A 17,321-nucleotide genomic window follows, 5' to 3' on the forward strand; every position below is an offset into this window, starting at 1 on the left:
TGTTTTTTTAACCATCACTGCAACATATACAGTACATATATCTAGAGCAAGAAATTGAGATCCTAGTTGTAACAGTTGATCCTAGTCATGAGCCACCCAGATAATTATGCCTTTCTAGGATATGCTTCTGCTAAAGTTTGTACTAGAGATGTATGAAAGTCATAACTTAACTAAGAAATAATTTGGAAAATATCTCTACACAACAACCAGACACAACATTTATAAATTTCAAAAGCATCAGTTGAAACAGTTATCATCTAGCTCTAAATGGCTACAATTAACAGCTATTGATGCTAAGAAGCTAGGTTACAGACACACACACACACAGAGTAACTTACTTTTTCAAGACCAATACGGAAAGTTTTTTTATACCCTCCCGTGGGCTTTTGGATTGGGAACAAATCAAGCTAGCCAGCTAGTCTAGTGTCTCCACAGACAATAGGTCAGTCTGTGTCCTGACCCCTCTGGTACTATATTATTACCTTTACACCAGAAAATGTGGTCCACTATCATTTTTCCTTCTTTCTGATTCATATTTGTCTGTGCAGGAACTCTCAACTTCCTCACTGTATTATTTTCTCACTGATTTATGCAGTAGTCAAAGTTTTGGGAGCTATATAGTTGCCCAAGTTAATAAAAGGGCTGTAAACACCATAAAAATGCCTCAACATCAGTAGTTCGTAATTTAAGTATCATTCCTCTGAAACACACCAAAAAGCTTCCAGTATTGCCCATATATCATTGTGGTAACACTTTTGCAAAATGTATTCTCCCTCCCTCTACAGATTTTCTGCACATTGAGTGTCTGCGCATTGTCTGAATCTGTCGAGAACCAAACTCAACGCGAGAGCCTCGGTCGGATAGGAACAGAGAGTTTAATTCGTCACCATTACAGGCTGTGAGGACCAAGTGACTTCCTGACCCCACTGGTCTGTAGTGGTCCCACCATGGGGAAGACTGGGAAGAGTACAGTGGATTTAAACTCCCCGACAGAGGTCAAACAAGCGGTTCCCTTTGAGGAACTGGATCATGTGGCGCCCCCTGGAGATGAAAAGAAAAAAGAAGAGCCACCCGACAGGGGGAGCTGGAAGGGAAAGTTTGATTTCCTGCTGTCATGTGTGGGATACGCCATTGGCCTAGGAAATGTCTGGAGGTTCCCTTATCTGTGTGGCAAGAATGGTGGAGGTAAGTGCCATCAAATCATCACCCTCAGCTACCTCATCTTAGCAAGCAACAAACACACACTTCTAGCGGTCTCTTCTTCCTTCTGAATCAACTCTTATATTTATAATTTTTAAATGGCTTGTCTAACACACTGTAGGAATTGACTCCCCATCTATATAAAACTCCTACTTTAAAGCACACCATTCACAATTGCCTAACTACCATTTCCACCTCTTTCTAAGTGGGGGTCCATTGGTCTAGTGCTCCAGTGGGGGGTGTATGTAGAGGTATACCTCTCACTATCTTTGTGTGTATACAGCTTTTCTAAGTAAGCCTCTAACTACCTAGTTCATTTTTGACTGTTTTTTTTTTTTTTGCGCATTAATGCCCTTCCCTCTCATTATCTACAGTTGTCTTCACTCTCGGATGAGCCTATCAATCTCCTGTTGCTGCTTTGACTTTAAAGCTAACTTTTTCCTAGTCTCACAAACCCCAAACTGTCCCTCCAGTGCACTTATCAAATCAGCATTAACAGTTGCCCCTATTCCATTCTCACAAGCTTTACTAATAAATAAAACTGGTACAGGAACATGTCTCATAGGGTCTTTGACTGACATTGCCCTTTCAGAATACATTTTATTGGGAAAAGGTCCTGAGCAACACATTAACATTTACGGAAACTTTTTTTAATCAGTTGCAAACTTTCGCCCTGGGCAAGTGTATATTCTCTGGAAGATGCGTGTCTCCTGCATGCAGATTGTATCATATTATAAACAGGACTGTCTTCTAGCATTTTTCATAAAATGCTAATAATAAAATAGATCTTCAGGCGGGAGCTGTGGTTGAACAAATTGGAGAAATGGATATGTCATTCATAGCATAATACTACAGCAATATTCCATTACTATTTCGGTCTGAAATGAATAAAAAGAAATTAAGGTTTCATACAGTCACTACATTATATTATGAGCTGTCAGTCTAAATCATATCAGTGTGTTAATATGGGTATTACTCTGACATGTTTATGATAGTATTGCTGTTAAAACCTTCTGATTGTACTTCAGCCATTTTTGACATAATTAGTTACAAACATAAAGTCCTTCAAATTAGTATCTACATTATCTTACCAAACATATTTGCTTTATGCACTTTGTGGTGATCTCTTTAGGGGCCTTTCTGATCCCGTACTTTCTGACCCTGGTGTTTGCTGGGATACCTCTCTTCCTCCTGGAGACGTCCCTGGGACAGTTCACCTCAGTGGGAGGGTTGGGGGTGTGGAAGCTCTTGCCCATGATGAAAGGTAAGATGTAGATATAAATATGAAGAAATGGATGTACTGAACTATCTGTTGTTGCATCATTTAAATGTACACATTTGAGCTACTGACACGGTTCCCCTTTGCAGAAAAGCAAACATTTGATTTATTAGCACAGATTCAGGGTGATTTCCATAACATCACACTTGTTGCTGACATAAAATAAACAAAAGGGTGCATAAAAACAAAAGTTTTAAAAAAAAGAAGGATAATAGTTTTGTTGACAACTTTCCCCATTTAAGAATCTTCTCCAGCCAGTGCTTGTTGGTGGCAATTATACCACTGCCTCCGAGCTCAAAGAGCTTGAGTGAAGCACATTTTATCTCCTGCCAGCACAGACGGCAACAGTGATAGTGAGTGTGCCGCTGTGCCAACTGATACTCAAAGCCAAGGGCAAGTAAACAACAAGAAATGGAAAAATAACAATGATGAGGATGATGAAGATTATAACTAACATGCTGAGTAACAAACTTTTTTTTCTCTGTCTACCATCTGGTGTTATTTAGCCCTTACATATTACATTACATTTTTACCTTGCATGTTAGCTCACCTATAAAATATTGTACAGTAAAATGATGAATGTCTCTTCCTTCCTCAGGTGTTGGTTTAGCTGCAGTGGTCCTGTCCTTCTGGCTCAACATCTACTATATTATCATCATTGCCTGGGCGCTCTACTACTTATTCAACTCCTTTGGTTCGGTATGTTACATAATCAGTCCTTAGGGAGCAAACCTAAACTAAAACTTTAAGAACTGATTAGTTCATTGACAGAAAATTATTGCCAACAATTTTGATAATTGATTAATTTTCTCAAAGAAAAATGTCAAAAACGAACAGGTTCAAGCCTCTTAAATGTGAGTATTTTTGTCATATATGATGTAAATTTTAATTAAATATCTTTGGGTTTTGGACTCATATAAAATCAAATATTTTACAATGTTCTGCAAATTAATCTATTAGTCTACTAATTAATTAGTTGCAAATCATTAGGGCAACTGCCCCACACAGCACACAGCACACAGCTTGGATGCCCCTATGGTGGATAAAACATGATAAAGTCCCCCCTAGGGTGACATACCAGTGGACAAAACATAATAATCTTATCAGAGTGTGTATCTGTTTTACCATAAATCCGACTTTCTGCACTGGTGCCCTTTTTATTTCACCGCTGACTGAGTCCGATCTGTTTAAAAGAGATATAGAAGTTCATCAAAAAATGAAGCAGTAGAATTGAAGCTGCACTAAGCAGTATTTCTATATTAGCAAAGAGGCAAATGATTATGTGTAATGTAAAAGTTGTAGTCTGTAGTGACAAACCCACATCACCCAACTCTGCAATTCCCCCCCAACTCTACAGATCATATTGTGTCTTGGTTTTGTTTTGTTTTTCTGGCATTTCTACTGTTTAGGTTCACTCTCACAGCTCTAATCAGCGTGAAAAAGCATAGCATAGCCAAATATTTCATTTAGGAGGTGATAGAGACTAATACAGAGCTATAGGGAGAATTCATGTATATTGAGAAAAGATACTCTGGTCTTGTTTAACCCCTCTGCAATGTCATTCTCTGTTTTGGCTTTTCTCTTTCTGTTTGTATATCTCTGCATGACTGCTCAAAGAAGCCTGATGGAAGAAATTTAAAGACTTTGCAGGCATTGTGCTTGAGGCTCTTGTGGTGGGAAAAATGGAGGATTGAGAAGCAGGGATCAAACAATACATTGCTTATTGTTATGCTTTTAATCTGAAGGCCGAAAAAAACATGACTCATTAAAACATGGAGAGTGAAGGATACACATGATAGTTAATGTTTTCCTGGGAAGAAAAGCAGAAATGTGTTTTCCTTGCATAAATCCTGTTGGTTTATGTGTTTATTAAAATGCTACATCCGATAAATCCCACTACATCCTTTGGTGCCAAAATATAGAATGCAAAACTGAGAAATATGTCATCATATTTTTGGAGCCATATTTTTTTTTATGCATATGTTTTTTTGTGTGCAGGAGCTGCCTTGGCAAAGCTGTGATAACCCATGGAACACAGAGAAATGTTTTTGCAACTACAGCCTGACAGACACCACCAACCTGACCAGCGCTGTCACCGAGTTCTGGGAGTAAGTCAACGAGATACGTTCCTGCCATACAGTGTGTGAATGTGTGTACAAGATGCTCTGTACAAGAATGTGGAAGTAAGTGTTGAAGCTATTTCTGGAAGCTATTTGTGCTTATCTGTGTCTGAATTCAGTGTGTGTGTGTTTTCCTGAAGGCGTAACATGCACCAGATGTCTAGCGGCCTGGAGGAGCCAGGGGAGCTTCGCTGGCCCTTAGTGGGCACTCTGGCACTGGCCTGGGTCCTTGTCTATTTCTCAATCTGGAAAGGAGTGGAGTGGACGGGGAAGGTCAGACTCTGTGCTTGAGTTTCTCTTTAAACTTCCAGTACTGTCTCTGGCCGCAGACTACTTCTGATCTATCTGAGCATCTTTCTCTCGCTTTTGCATATTTCACGTTGTAATCATACAAACATGACAAGGCATAGAGCTGCTCAGGAGGCAGAACTGATGTTGTTGTTGTCCATTCTTGATCGGTGGAGCTGATTAAAGAGTAAAATGGATTCAGAAGACCAGACTGAAGTAGATTATTGTTCCATTTTTTAATTACATCTTAATACATGTCTGGAGTGGATCTTTAACCTTTCCCTCTAGTACTATCATTAGTTCAAATTTTGAACGTCTGTTATACTTTTATGAGCAAAACCTAAACAAAACTAATGACATTCCCATCAGCCTCAGCTGTACGTTGTGTTTAGTGAGGATTATTAACAAATGTTAGCATGCTAGCACACTGATCTTATATGGTTTATAACATTATAGTTGTAATTGCTAGCATGTTAGCATTTAGTTAAAAGCACTGCGGTACCCAAGTGCAGCCCAGAGGTTCTAGCAGACTCTAGTCTTTTTTAGGATTAGAGTTAGATGATCAGGAATTAGTAGTTTTATTGGTCCATTAATGTAATAGTCCAAAAGGGGCCTCCAAAAAATTGACACAAGAACTCAACTTCTGTAGTGGGTTTGTTTTTATCATTTAGGTCTGTCCTTGGGCAGAGAAAAAGTAATCTTAGGCTTGACGAGATATGTAAAATTGGTAATTGGATCATTTCAGCCCCCTTCTCCTTTTCAGTTGTTTGATTGTCTGTGTGTTTATTAATCACAAAGCACACTGGCATAGAGTCATAGCTCGTAGTTCACAGCTCAGTTGGATGTTATTCATCATTGCACAGGCTATTGATCTGTCCCCAAACTAGGAAAACAAGGATTTCATCCATTGATCCATAAATTCACATTCATTATTGATTCTAGAGTTTGGAGAGAGTTTCAAATTAAGTGGTGCTGGCATTTCCGCCCCTTACCCAGTTAGATATTATAATATAAACTGTATATTATGTTTTAGTAATTACAGATCTTTCAAATGTGGATAGGACATCATTAATGAACATGCAGTTTTCCTAATTTCCTTTTTACCAGTGTTGTCACAGATGTGATTGTTTTTCTGTCTAATAATGACTGTTTAAGCTCTCCCCCTTTCTATTGCTTATTTGTATTTATCTGCAAATTACATTGAAATGTCGGATGGCTCTTTATACGAAGAGTGTCTGTTTTAATTTTATCTATGATTTATTCATTTTCTTAAAGCTGCCCAATATGCAATCCTGATTGGAGAGCTTGTAAATTGTCTATATGTGTTGATTCTGAGCCCTCATACATAAAATAAATTTGATAGAGCAGGGATTAGAATGTATTTATTCTTCTCAGATATTAACCCTGATTATATCTGCTGCCATTCTGCTGTTCAAACCCTGTCACGCTCTCAGCGTTTCACTCTGAAATAGACACAGTTTCAAAAGTTATTATTTAATCCCAGACTGCTGGATGAGGAAGCTACTAAGAGAAAAGGAGTAAAAGAGTTAGAAAAAGGAAGAAGAAAAAAATCTAAAATCTACTGCCTGGGATTTTAAATTACAGCAAGTCGAAGCGATGTATGTGAGCAGAAACACATTTACACGTTCACTGCCAGGGATAATTGGATTTTAATGTGTGTGAGAAAAATGAATTCCCCCAAGGACCTGGCCTTGACGGACATTACCAATTAAGCATAATGATTATGCTACAGAACTACTGGCCACGTCCTCTAGCGAGATCTTCTGGCAAAGTGAAGCCATAGATATATTCTAGTAGCTGAGACATTATTCACTCTGTGTTCTGTGTCAGCAAGGTTTTTTGCATCTCTTTTACTAACTCTCTGTATGTCTTCTAGGTGGTGTATTTCTCAGCCACGTATCCCTACTTCATGCTGTTCATCCTGTTCTTTCGTGGGGTCACTCTGCCTGGAGCCATTGATGGGATCCGCTTCTATATCACTCCAGACTTCCATAAGCTCATCCAGTCTGAGGTAGACAGGTTTGCACACACATCAAATCACACATGGTCATAGACAAAGAGACACAAATATATGCCCGTACTTGTATCTCTTGTCTTACAGGTGTGGCTGGATGCGGCGACTCAAATCTTCTTTTCTTATGGACTGGGCCTGGGCTCGCTCATCGCGCTGGGAAGCTACAACAATTTCAACAATGATGTGTACAAGTAAGAACATGGAGTAACAATCTTTGTGCATCCTTTTTTTATATATATTTTTTCTTCTTTCATCTTCTTAATTTTGTTCCTTTCTCTTCAGGGACTCCATCATAGTGTGCTGCATCAACTCCTGCACCAGCATGTTTGCTGGCTTCGTCATCTTTTCCATTGTAGGCTTTATGTCCCATATCACTAAGAAACCTGTCCAGGAATTAGCAGCATCAGGTATAGTACTGTATAGACTTGTTTGGTGCTGTGTGTATCCCCCAAGGCACGAGTCTGAAAATAATTATCTTGTTCTACTATACAGTGGAGGAGGAAGTACTTAGATCTTCTACTTATGTCAAAGTACTAATGCCACTCTGTAAAAGACTGCATTACAAGTAAAAGTCTTACCTTACCTAAGTATTATCATCAGGAAAATGTATTAAAAGTATCAAAAGTACCTTCACTATCTGATAAAGGAAAGGAAAAACCGAAGAGCTAATAGAACAATGAGAAGAAAACACTGAATCTGTCAATAAAAGAAGCCTATTAAGTACGCGCGATTGTTAGAAATTGCATAAAAAGTTTCAAAAGATATTAGTGAAACTTACTCATCAATACTCATAGGAAATAATTTGCTCAAAATTTAACCAAATCACTTGTTTTACATAAGACTCCATAAAATATGTCATTTAGTCAGGGGTCGCCAGTTTACTCAATGATAGAAAAGGTGTGAAAGGGAAGGAAAGGGGTGGGAAACCACTGCTCTACCTCAATTGATTAATCTATTGATTGTTTGGTTTGTAAAATGTCAGCACCAACAGCAGTAACTAGGAACTAAAGCTGTCAAATAATTTTATTGGAGTGAAAAGTTAAATATTTCTCTTTGAATAGTAGTGGAGCAGAAGTATAAAGAGGCATGAAAGTAAAGTACCTCAAATGTGTACTTAAGGCTGCTACAAGGAACTTTCATTTTTTGAAGATTCTTGCGGCCCCTGTGGACAATCATGGTAGTTTTTCTACCACTTAATTTAATTGATTTGAAGGATAATCCGACCCAGTGGCAGGCAGTAAGAATAACCTTGTAGTACATCTTGTAGCTGATGATTCTCTTTGTTTATGTAGGTCATCATTACATTGAGACTCTTTTATAACTGCTTAAGTACAGTACTCGTGTAAAACTACTTAGTTACTTTCCACCACCCACACTATGGGTGATGGTTTTGGTCTTTCTCTGTCTCGATGGTAAGATAACTCATGTTCTAACATTTTGAAGGCATATATTTATCGTGATTAGAGAAATGTTCTTAAAACTCGAGACAGGTTGTGATTTGACCTTTACACGGAACAAGCTTTCTCAGACAAATTGACCTGCTTTCAGTTCGTCGCTGCACATTTAAGCTTGAACTTCTGAGAAGCCCCTGAGATTTCTTTACTGTCTCTCTTGTTGCCATAAAGTGTTTGAGAATTGTCACTAAACGCAGAGGGAATGTTGCTCCATTAGTGCCTTTAGCAGGGCAGTCTGGTGTAATTTGGCAATTTTTATTATGCGGTTGGGAACTGATTCTCAGGCTCCTTTTCCTTGAGTTGAGACTTGGGGAAATCAGTACTGCCACAAAATGGTGTCTCTTCTGTGTGACATTTAGGTCCAGGTCTGGCGTTTTTAGCCTATCCTCAGGCTGTCACTCAGCTACCCATGTCCTCTCTGTGGGCCATCCTCTTCTTCTCCATGCTCATGATGCTGGGCCTGGACAGTCAGGTACAAACAACACACACTTTACCTGTTGCTGAACTATTATTTGTTAATGGAGTGCTCTTTTAATAACAAACTCCAGTACATTCTGCCCCATGTCTCTTAATAATGTACATGTATTAGTTCTGCACAGTGGAAGGCTTCATCACAGCTCTGATGGATGAATATCCCCTGGTGCTAAGGAAGAGAAAGAAGATCTTCATCCTCATTGTCTGCTTCATCTCCTTCATTATCGGCTTCTCCAACATCACACAGGTTTACTGGAGTTGTGCACATGTGGAGTCTCTAAAATAACAAATATTCAGAAGATCTGTTTTTACATTGTACTGCAGGATGTGAGCATGTATGACTTATAATAATTATTAGAAGAAGTTGGTTGTCAACACTAGGGAATAGAGCCCCCTCCTGCATTATACATAATGGCAAAATGATCTGACAACAACCTGCGGTGTACATTCATCATGCATATTTTATTTGATAAAGAGAGGGATGTTAATATTCAGCCTCTAAAGCAGATATGTGTGTCTGTGTGTGTGTTGAAATCTCCCAGGGTGGTTTGTACGTGTTCAAGTTGTTTGATTACTACTCCGCCAGTGGGATGTGCCTGCTCTTCCTCGTCTTCTTTGAAACCGTTTCCATATCCTGGTTTTATGGTAGGATACCTATTTATGTTGTCTACGCTTAAACTAAACACATTAGAGTAAAATCACAGCTGAAATTAGTTGCGACAATCTGGATAGAAAGGACTTTATTGTGCCAACCCGCCTGACGACCATGTATTTCCTATATACGCTGTGGCTGTCCAACAGGAAATTGGATTTATCTGTTTCACTTTCTGTTATAAGACCCTCTGTCCAATCAGCTTCCCCTCTCATTCACCCCATAAGGCTTTGTTCTTGTAGTCATTATCTCCACACTAACGCACACATGTTTCTTCTTTGTCCTCCTCTCTTTATGCCACAGGAGCTGAGAGGTTTTATAAGAACATTGAGGAAATGATCGGCTATAGACCATGTGGCTGGTGGAAGCTCTGTTGGAAGTTCTTCACTCCATTGATCTGCCTGGTAGGCGGGGAGGGTTTATCGATTTAACCCCCATGATATGCAATTTTTTTTCTACATCTAACTCTAACATGTGCTTCCTTCTCCCTCGCGGAGATCTATGGACCCATCAAGTTGCAGCAAGTGCCGATAGGTAGAGAATTGATGATATTGCTCAGCTGGTTCCCCTCTGTGGTGATTTGTAGTTCAGGCCCTCTGGGAAATCATGGCAATGTCTTCACTACATAGAGATAAAGGAAGTGTACTGTTAAAGGAAGCTATATAAATGAATGAACGAATAAAAATGAATGGTGTTCTGCCAGCCTACTCCCAGTAAGCACTGATTTGATGATTTGTGGGTAGGTCAAAAACATTTAAATGAATAGATTAAAACCGGGCAAAATTTGGTTGAAAAGTGAATTTAGCCCACTAGACTGAAACGTCTTAATGACTGTAGGATGAATTGCCATAAAAGTTAGTTTACAAATGTATCCTCCCATCATCAGGTTTGTAATTATTCAGCACGGTTTAAGAGCAAAAACCCGACTTTTGTGTTTTAGTACTTACCAAATGTTAGCTGTTAGCATGCTAACACACGAAACTGAGATGGTGAACATGGTAAACATGAACTTGCTCACCTAAACATCAGCATGTTAGCATTGGTATTGTGAGCATTGTTAGCATGCTGAAGTTAGCATTGAGCTTAAAGCTTTTTAAGCTTTTTTTTTAGTGCCTGCTGATCTCATTTGAGATTAAATTGACTATACCATATTAACACAAATGTATATTGTAGGGGGTGTTTACCTTCAGTGCCATCGAGATGACCCCTCTGACCTTGGGGAAGTATGTGTACCCGCTGTGGGGCCAAGTGATTGGCTGGTTCATGGCCTTGTCTTCCATGATACTGATCCCAGGCTATGTCATCTACATGTTCTGCACCAGCAAAGGCAGCATCAAACAGGTACAAACCTCTTATACACCTCCTCTTTTCTCCATGTTTTTTAATGTATTTTTAATTCCCTGCAGTCAAAGAGAAAGGATACTGTTATGCGGAACTGGTGCAAGGAGGGGAAAACTGAAAGTAGGCTACACAAAATAAATACTAGGTTACAGGCAATAGTTGAGAGATATAAAGAAAATTTTGATGTTATTTGCATGTTCATTTTGGTCCAGCTTCCATATCTGGATTCACGTTAAAGAATCACTCTTAGGCATTTAATCTGGCACTGATGTAGCTCTTTTTTACAGCGTTGGCGGAAGATGACAACTGCCCTGGAGGATGAAAAGCCATCGGGGCATGAAGAATTTACACACACAGGGAGCGTGGGCGAAGCTCCTGTCTAGCCAGGATTGTTCAGGTCGAGATATCTGCCATTTAACCCTGTCTGCCAGGACTTAACTGTGGTCGACATCGAAATTTGACAAGTGGGCAGATGGAGTCTTGTACAGTACTTTACGATTATGTTTTCGTCCATCTTAAATTGTGCTGTTAAATCAGGTGATTAAAGGAAGAAGATGAGGGGGCACTTTGAAAATTTTGAGGATAGAAGATTTCCTTTTGCAGTAAAAGTGTGAGTTCTGACAGCAAACTGAATGCTATAGCTCAGCATTGAACCTGTGTACATATACCACAAATATACCATTTAATGTTGTAATTTTCTCTGCTACTCAACAAAATCAGCGTCTTTGATTATAAGCCCACAAATGTTGTTGTACAGAAGCATTAAAAAATCTGGTAAAACTTGATTCTTAGCATAAAACTGTAATGCATCAAAGATTATTTGTGGTAGAATAAGTGGTAGCTTAAAGAACCTGTAGGACCTACAGTTATATTTGCTGTCTTTGCTGATCCAGGCTGACAAAAATCAAAACAAAAAGAAAACATTTGTATCTATGAATGTGATGAAGTTGTACATCATAGACAATTACTCAAATAACACAGCTTTGAGATAAGTTTTAAATTATGTTGTATTATCTAAAATATTAGCCATCATGGCAGATTGTTTGATTAAAATCTTAGAAAACTGTAAATATAATTGTGTCACTATATTAAGTATGTTGTGTTGTGTGTATTTTTTTTTAAAGTTTCCTACTGTGGATTACGACAGAGTACCATAAAAGGCTCTGTTTTGTCTGTTTGGGGACTACATCAAATGAGATGTATGAATGATTTGCATTGTCTTTACTCCACTTTTTTCATGTCATTAAAAACAAAATAAACTGCTCCCGGTAATTCCTTTCCTCTGTTGGCATCTTGCAGCATCTAATAGTGTTGTGCTTGGTAGGTTTTTCATTGCTAATTACTTATTACGCCCCTAAAGTTGATACGAGAGTATTTCACTGAAGAGTACTTACTGAAAAAGGCCAGAAAATGTATTATCATTACTGAAAAGTGGTCCATTACACAACTGAGATGGTGGGAAAAATGATGTGATACATTAAGCATTTGGTAAAAGGTAGTCTTGTTGGGATAAACCCTGAAGCTTGTGGTCTGACTCCACTGTAGCGCTTCAATCACTATTCACAGGATGTGTTCGGAGCAGCACTCTTTGCAACATCGACCTACATAAAGCTCTCCACAGAGCTAAGTGATGAAATATTGAATATGATCATTTATCACCATGGGGAAAGCTACAGGAGTAAAGCCCAGGTTGAGAAAGGAATTACCCCTTAAACCTGCAAGCCACACTTTTTTGGCCACTTGGGGGCAACAGAAGCCAGCGGTGAACAAAACACGGACATATCCTTTTTAAAGTTTGCTATTAACACACCCAGTAAACAGTTAATTAATGCTTATGTTGGTCTGACGAGAGCAGATCAGGATTTACCAAAACATTAAAGCTGTGTTCCAGAAAACCAAAACAATGAGCTGAAAGACACTAAAACAGTTCATAGATCTGTTGTGTGATAATTCTCTGAGGGTTTGTTACTTTGCAACCCCTTTCACATAACAGTAGTCATGCAATCCTTTTTTAATGAAAACATACTATTTTTTAATATGTTGGCTGTACTTTACTGTAAATTCTGATTAAACTTCCTGGTATCAAATTAAAATGTTAGCTTTGTGGTGTAATGCATGGTAAAATCTGTGTGCAGTGTGTAACATGACATTTCAAAATGAACAAAACTCCCCAGGAATTTCAGACTGATAGTGGCGTTTGAGGAATTTCGAAGAATCAAACAATTCAATCCAAGGAACCAAACCAAACCACTGTGGTGAATAGATTTAAATCATCTTTAATAGCATGTTGATATACTGCAAAGACAGGTAGAGAGGGATTCAAAGCCAACTGAGGGAGGTGATGATTCATATCTGTTACACTCAGTTTCCACCTGTCCTACCCTAAACATGTTCACTTTTTGTAAATATTATCTTTTTTAAACTAGTATGAGCAAACACAATGTTGAAGAGCCAGACAAAAGATCCACATGTCATTCATGAAGCAGTGCACTGGTATGGCAGAGCCCTTTTTTTTCAGTTTCTTTAGGAAAGTTAGCCACTACTGCGCTTCTGTATCATATGCTGCACTCCCAAAAATGCTACATTTATTTCCTTTCAAACATAAACTCAGTCTCAGCTTCATATTCGTGTTTATTGCACACACAGCATGTCTATCTACCAAAATGCTTTAACACATTGTCAAGTAGGAAAAAACTGTGCAACCATAAACAAAGGGTAGTTAAAGACAAGGAAGCAAAAATGGCCACTGTTTGACCTCAAATTTACCACTGTAAATCAATGTTCTGTTTGAAGGAGTGTTCGTTGTTATAAATGGGGTTTTTTTTTCAGTTCCACCACAAACTGTCTTGTACAGCATAAGAAAAAAAAACTGTCATCTTCATCTCCCACTTGTGTGCTCACAGCAAATTCAGTCATGCACAAAAAATACTTTTGGGAATCAGAGTTCAATAGGCCTCCAAACTGATACCATGCATGAGAAAAGAATCGCTTTATATCTGAATGTTTTGATTTTAAATAAATTAGCAATCATACAGTCATCATCCATCAATGCAAATGCAGAGCTTATGCTATATGCTTCAAAAAGCTTTCAAAAGTTTGTTTATAACCAGTAAAAAATATTGAAACTGCCATAATTGCTCTTCATTCGTTTTGTAAGCACTAATTCCTCTCATTGTGTTATAAAATAATAACAAAAGAGAGGTTTTGTTAACGGGAAAGTTATGATGCTACTGTTAGGTCACACACACGCACACACACACACACACACATTTATCACCTCTGCCAGAACAACAAAATGTTTTCTTTCTGCAACCTCTGTCTTTCCACTGGGTAAAATCGGGAGCGGAAAAGGACAGAAAGATGAGATAGAGACCTCCCTGCAGTGGCTCTGCGATTATAAATCAACAAATCAGACAGATGGGGGTCAGATGGGAGCAGAGTTAACCGAACATCCATTTCACAGTACCTGCTGGGGCTTATGTTTAAAAGATGGACGCATTCAGGCTGACCTATTTCAGAATGAAGGACGCGTGACAGGGCAATAGCATTTTGAAGAGGCTAAAGGTAGTTTGCTTGTCCTTTCCGACATTGCTTGAATGTGGTATTTACATTCTGGGCTGGGGCTGAAAGGGAAAGAGATCAGATAATGCATTCTTTTTGTCCCATTCTTATTTAAAGCAGGCTTGCCAACAGCACAAACAATACCATTAATGCCAGCATTTGCAATATAAGCTGTGTGTGTGCCTCTGTAGTTTTCGCCTTTTTTGAAAATGTCAGACTGAAAGGTTAGAAGGGGAGAGAAAAACAGTCACGAGGAACTGAAAACCAAACCTGGGAGTTGTACCGACACAAAGAGACGGTGTCTGGATGTGTTTTTGCGGGTGGACTCGGTCCTGCATTCATCCACCGACGGGTGGGGGGAAAAAAACACACAAAGGTGGAATATGCTTTCTGCAAATTAAAATAAACACAGATCTTGACATTTAACAGTTGTAGCAGAAGCATCCTCATGGAAATTCATGGCGATTTCCTGAAAATGTGAAGAAGCATTTCATAAAGAACAGATGACAGCACAGCGTGTTGCACATAATTACATGTGAATGCTGAATTGTTTTGTTTTTTTAGAAAAGTCCAAAAGCAGTTTCAGCCTTAAACAATTTCCAAAATATGAAAAACTTTCGCTCCATCAGCAGATAAATGTGGCGAGAAGTCCCGGGAACTAACAATATTAAATATGAAGACAAACAATCAACAGGACCATCCCGGGCTGACTTTTTGGTATGGCAGCAATCCATGTGATTGGTTGCCTTTTTGTTTCCTGTCATCGTTCGCTGTAGAATGATCTATGGAGAGTGACAATTGAGCGAGAGTGTTTTCGGATGATAGAGAGCCACAACACAACGGAGGAGCGCATAACAAACACAGCTTATCGGAGGAGGTTGGTTTTTTTTTGTTTTTTTTAAATCCAGGGGAGCAGAGAAGAAGAGAGAAGGCTCTCCATCACATAAATAAATCAGCAACAGCGCAAACTAGGAGATAGGTTTTTTGTGAAATATCAGTTTTGTTACTCTTTTTTTTTGTGCTCCTTGAGGGAGAAGCGTGAAAGGACTATTTTCTCAAAACAAAAAGGAGGGAGGGTTTTTTTTTTCTTTTCTTCTAGCCCTAGCATTTAGTCAAGTGCAAAGAAGTCAGTGTTTTCAGTGGAAGCGTATGTATTTTGGCACATGTTTTCAGTTAAGTGTCAACTATGCACGCAAGCGCACATACAGCACAGTAGGCATGAGGTTTGGGGATGAGAAAAGCGAAAAACAGAAGCAGGAGGTCCTTGGAGTGTGACTGTCCATCACAATCCCCCCCAAAAAAGTTTGAGGGATTCACATATTTCTGTTGTTGTTGTTGATGGTGAATACTGGAACTACAAGGGATCCATCCAGAAACTGAACATCTGTTTTCTCTAGCAAGAGTTAAAACTGACAAAAAGTTATAGAAATTTGTTAAAACTACATAATATTTCAAAATACATGTGGAATCAAGTAAAACTTTATATATGCACTTTATTTCTCCGTATCTCTTTTTAAAACCTTGATTTTTCTTTTCGTTTATTTTTTTTCCTTAAATATATGCATATAAGTGAGATTTTATTTTTTTATTATAGCTCTTTCATCTGTATGTATATATGTACATTATGTACTTTTAAATAGGTAGAGGAGGGGGTAGGGTTTGTGTGGAAGTGTGTGTTTCGGGGAAAGAATACTAATTGATTTATTTACACCATGCTCCGAGAGCCACTTGGGGTCCGGTGTAGACTGAGGCGGGGGTCGGGTGGTATATACTGGTGCGGGTGGTTGTAAGGCGGAGGTGGAGGAGGCAGCGGGGGCTGGTGGCCATCGTTGCCATGGGAGCCGTCCGGCGAGCGGACCGGGGTGGACATGGCCGAATGACTGAGCTGGTGGTGGCTGTGGTGGTGATGCTGGTAGTGGTGGTGTGTGGGCGTTTGACTGAGGAAGGCCTCCATGCGTCCATGGCCGCTGTTGTCGAGCATGATGACCTTGACGATCTGCTGACACTGGATGAGTGTCTCGGGCCGCAGATCAGCCATGCTGACAGCTGGCTGGTGGTGCTGCTGGAGGTGGAGGTGGTGGGCAGGGGTGCTTGCCGCTGACTGCAGCTGCGGGTGCTGAGGTGGAGGCGCCGGCCCCTGGGTAAGCCCCTGGGGCCCCTGCTGGAAAAGCAGCTCCCCCCGGCGGTTAAGAAGGGCCACGCTCTCGGGACTCCGAGCCGTGCTGCTGCTGAGCTGGTACGTCTGAAGCCTGTTGTGAATTGACACCTAGTTTAGGAACAGTCAGAGAATGCATGAGGAGTTACCAGCCTGAACGCAGCCTCTACGCAGCCCTCTGGTGTGTTACGCACATGGGCATGCAGGCATGCAGGTAGGTAGTATGCAGAGCGAGCGCATGCAAAGTACACACACTTTCTCTCTTTTTCCCCTCAATCATGTTTTTACATGATTTACACATTCTTTCTATGTTTTCTTTACACACCAGCCCAGAAAGAGAGAAGGGGTTGTAAGGTAAGAAGAGATTTTAGTTAGAGATAATGGCGTGAACGTTTTGGATTTTGTGTGTGTGTGTGTGCGAGCATGGTCAATGAGTGGCAGAATGAGAAGCTAAAAGATAAAGGGAGTGTCAGGAGAGGAGAGAGGTGACACCGAGGGCGTGGTGCCTCCCTAACACATTTAATTACAACTCTAAAGGACTGACTTGAGAGGCAGGAGAGAGAGGAGAGAATGGGCAAAGGAATAAAACAAATAAAACTAGAAAGGGGAAAATAGCTTTTATCACTATACTAAGTTAAAGGAAGGGCTGGTTTTACATACACACACACACACACACACGACAGACTGTTAACAGTATCAAGCTTATCTGGCTTTGTAGATGGTTTTCTAGGAGCCAGCCGGGCATATGGTGGCTTGCAAAGG

General features: G+C 39.7%; 2 protein-coding genes across 2 annotated transcripts in view; one reads left to right on the forward strand and one right to left on the reverse strand.

The window, feature by feature from the left end:
* The first annotated feature begins 792 nt into the window (after window positions 1-792).
* On the forward strand, window positions 793-11,599 carry slc6a1l (solute carrier family 6 member 1, like). The gene is made up of 14 exons (XM_035675723.1): window positions 793-1,185; window positions 2,333-2,464; window positions 3,078-3,178; window positions 4,478-4,587; window positions 4,740-4,872; window positions 6,785-6,919; window positions 7,010-7,113; window positions 7,205-7,329; window positions 8,736-8,848; window positions 8,966-9,097; window positions 9,393-9,495; window positions 9,806-9,906; window positions 10,676-10,843; window positions 11,131-11,599. Exons 1-14 carry the CDS (start codon window positions 948-950, stop codon window positions 11,224-11,226), a joined length of 1,791 nt encoding a protein of 596 aa, XP_035531616.1. The 5' UTR covers window positions 793-947; the 3' UTR covers window positions 11,227-11,599.
* A 4,405-nt stretch (window positions 11,600-16,004) lies between these two features.
* LOC118338431 (IQ motif and SEC7 domain-containing protein 3-like) overlaps window positions 16,005-17,321 on the reverse strand; it is a 101,116-nt gene continuing 99,799 nt past the window's right edge. Inside the window, 1 exon segment of the mRNA XM_035675732.1 lies at window positions 16,005-16,670. Within this exon segment, the coding sequence (XP_035531625.1) occupies window positions 16,110-16,670 (561 nt within the window). The 3' untranslated portion in view covers window positions 16,005-16,109.

The sequence above is a fragment of the Morone saxatilis genome, unplaced genomic scaffold (genome assembly GCF_004916995.1).
Source record: "Morone saxatilis isolate NCDOM2014 unplaced genomic scaffold, NCSU_SB_2.0 Contig10, whole genome shotgun sequence".
NCBI classification, from domain to species: domain Eukaryota; kingdom Metazoa; phylum Chordata; class Actinopteri; family Moronidae; genus Morone; species Morone saxatilis.

What these genes read in the sequence shown, in the direction of transcription:
- slc6a1l (XM_035675723.1), top strand. Translation starts at nt 948, where the DNA reads ATGGGGAAGACTGGGAAGAGTACAGTGGATTTAAACTCCCCGACAGAG. An exon ending in CCAGGAATTAGCAGCATCAG is followed by an intron (nt 7,330 to 8,735) that starts GTATAGTACTGT and finishes TGTGACATTTAG; the next exon opens with GTCCAGGTCTGGCGTTTTTA. An exon ending in GCAAAGGCAGCATCAAACAG is followed by an intron (nt 10,844 to 11,130) that starts GTACAAACCTCT and finishes TCTTTTTTACAG; the next exon opens with CGTTGGCGGAAGATGACAAC.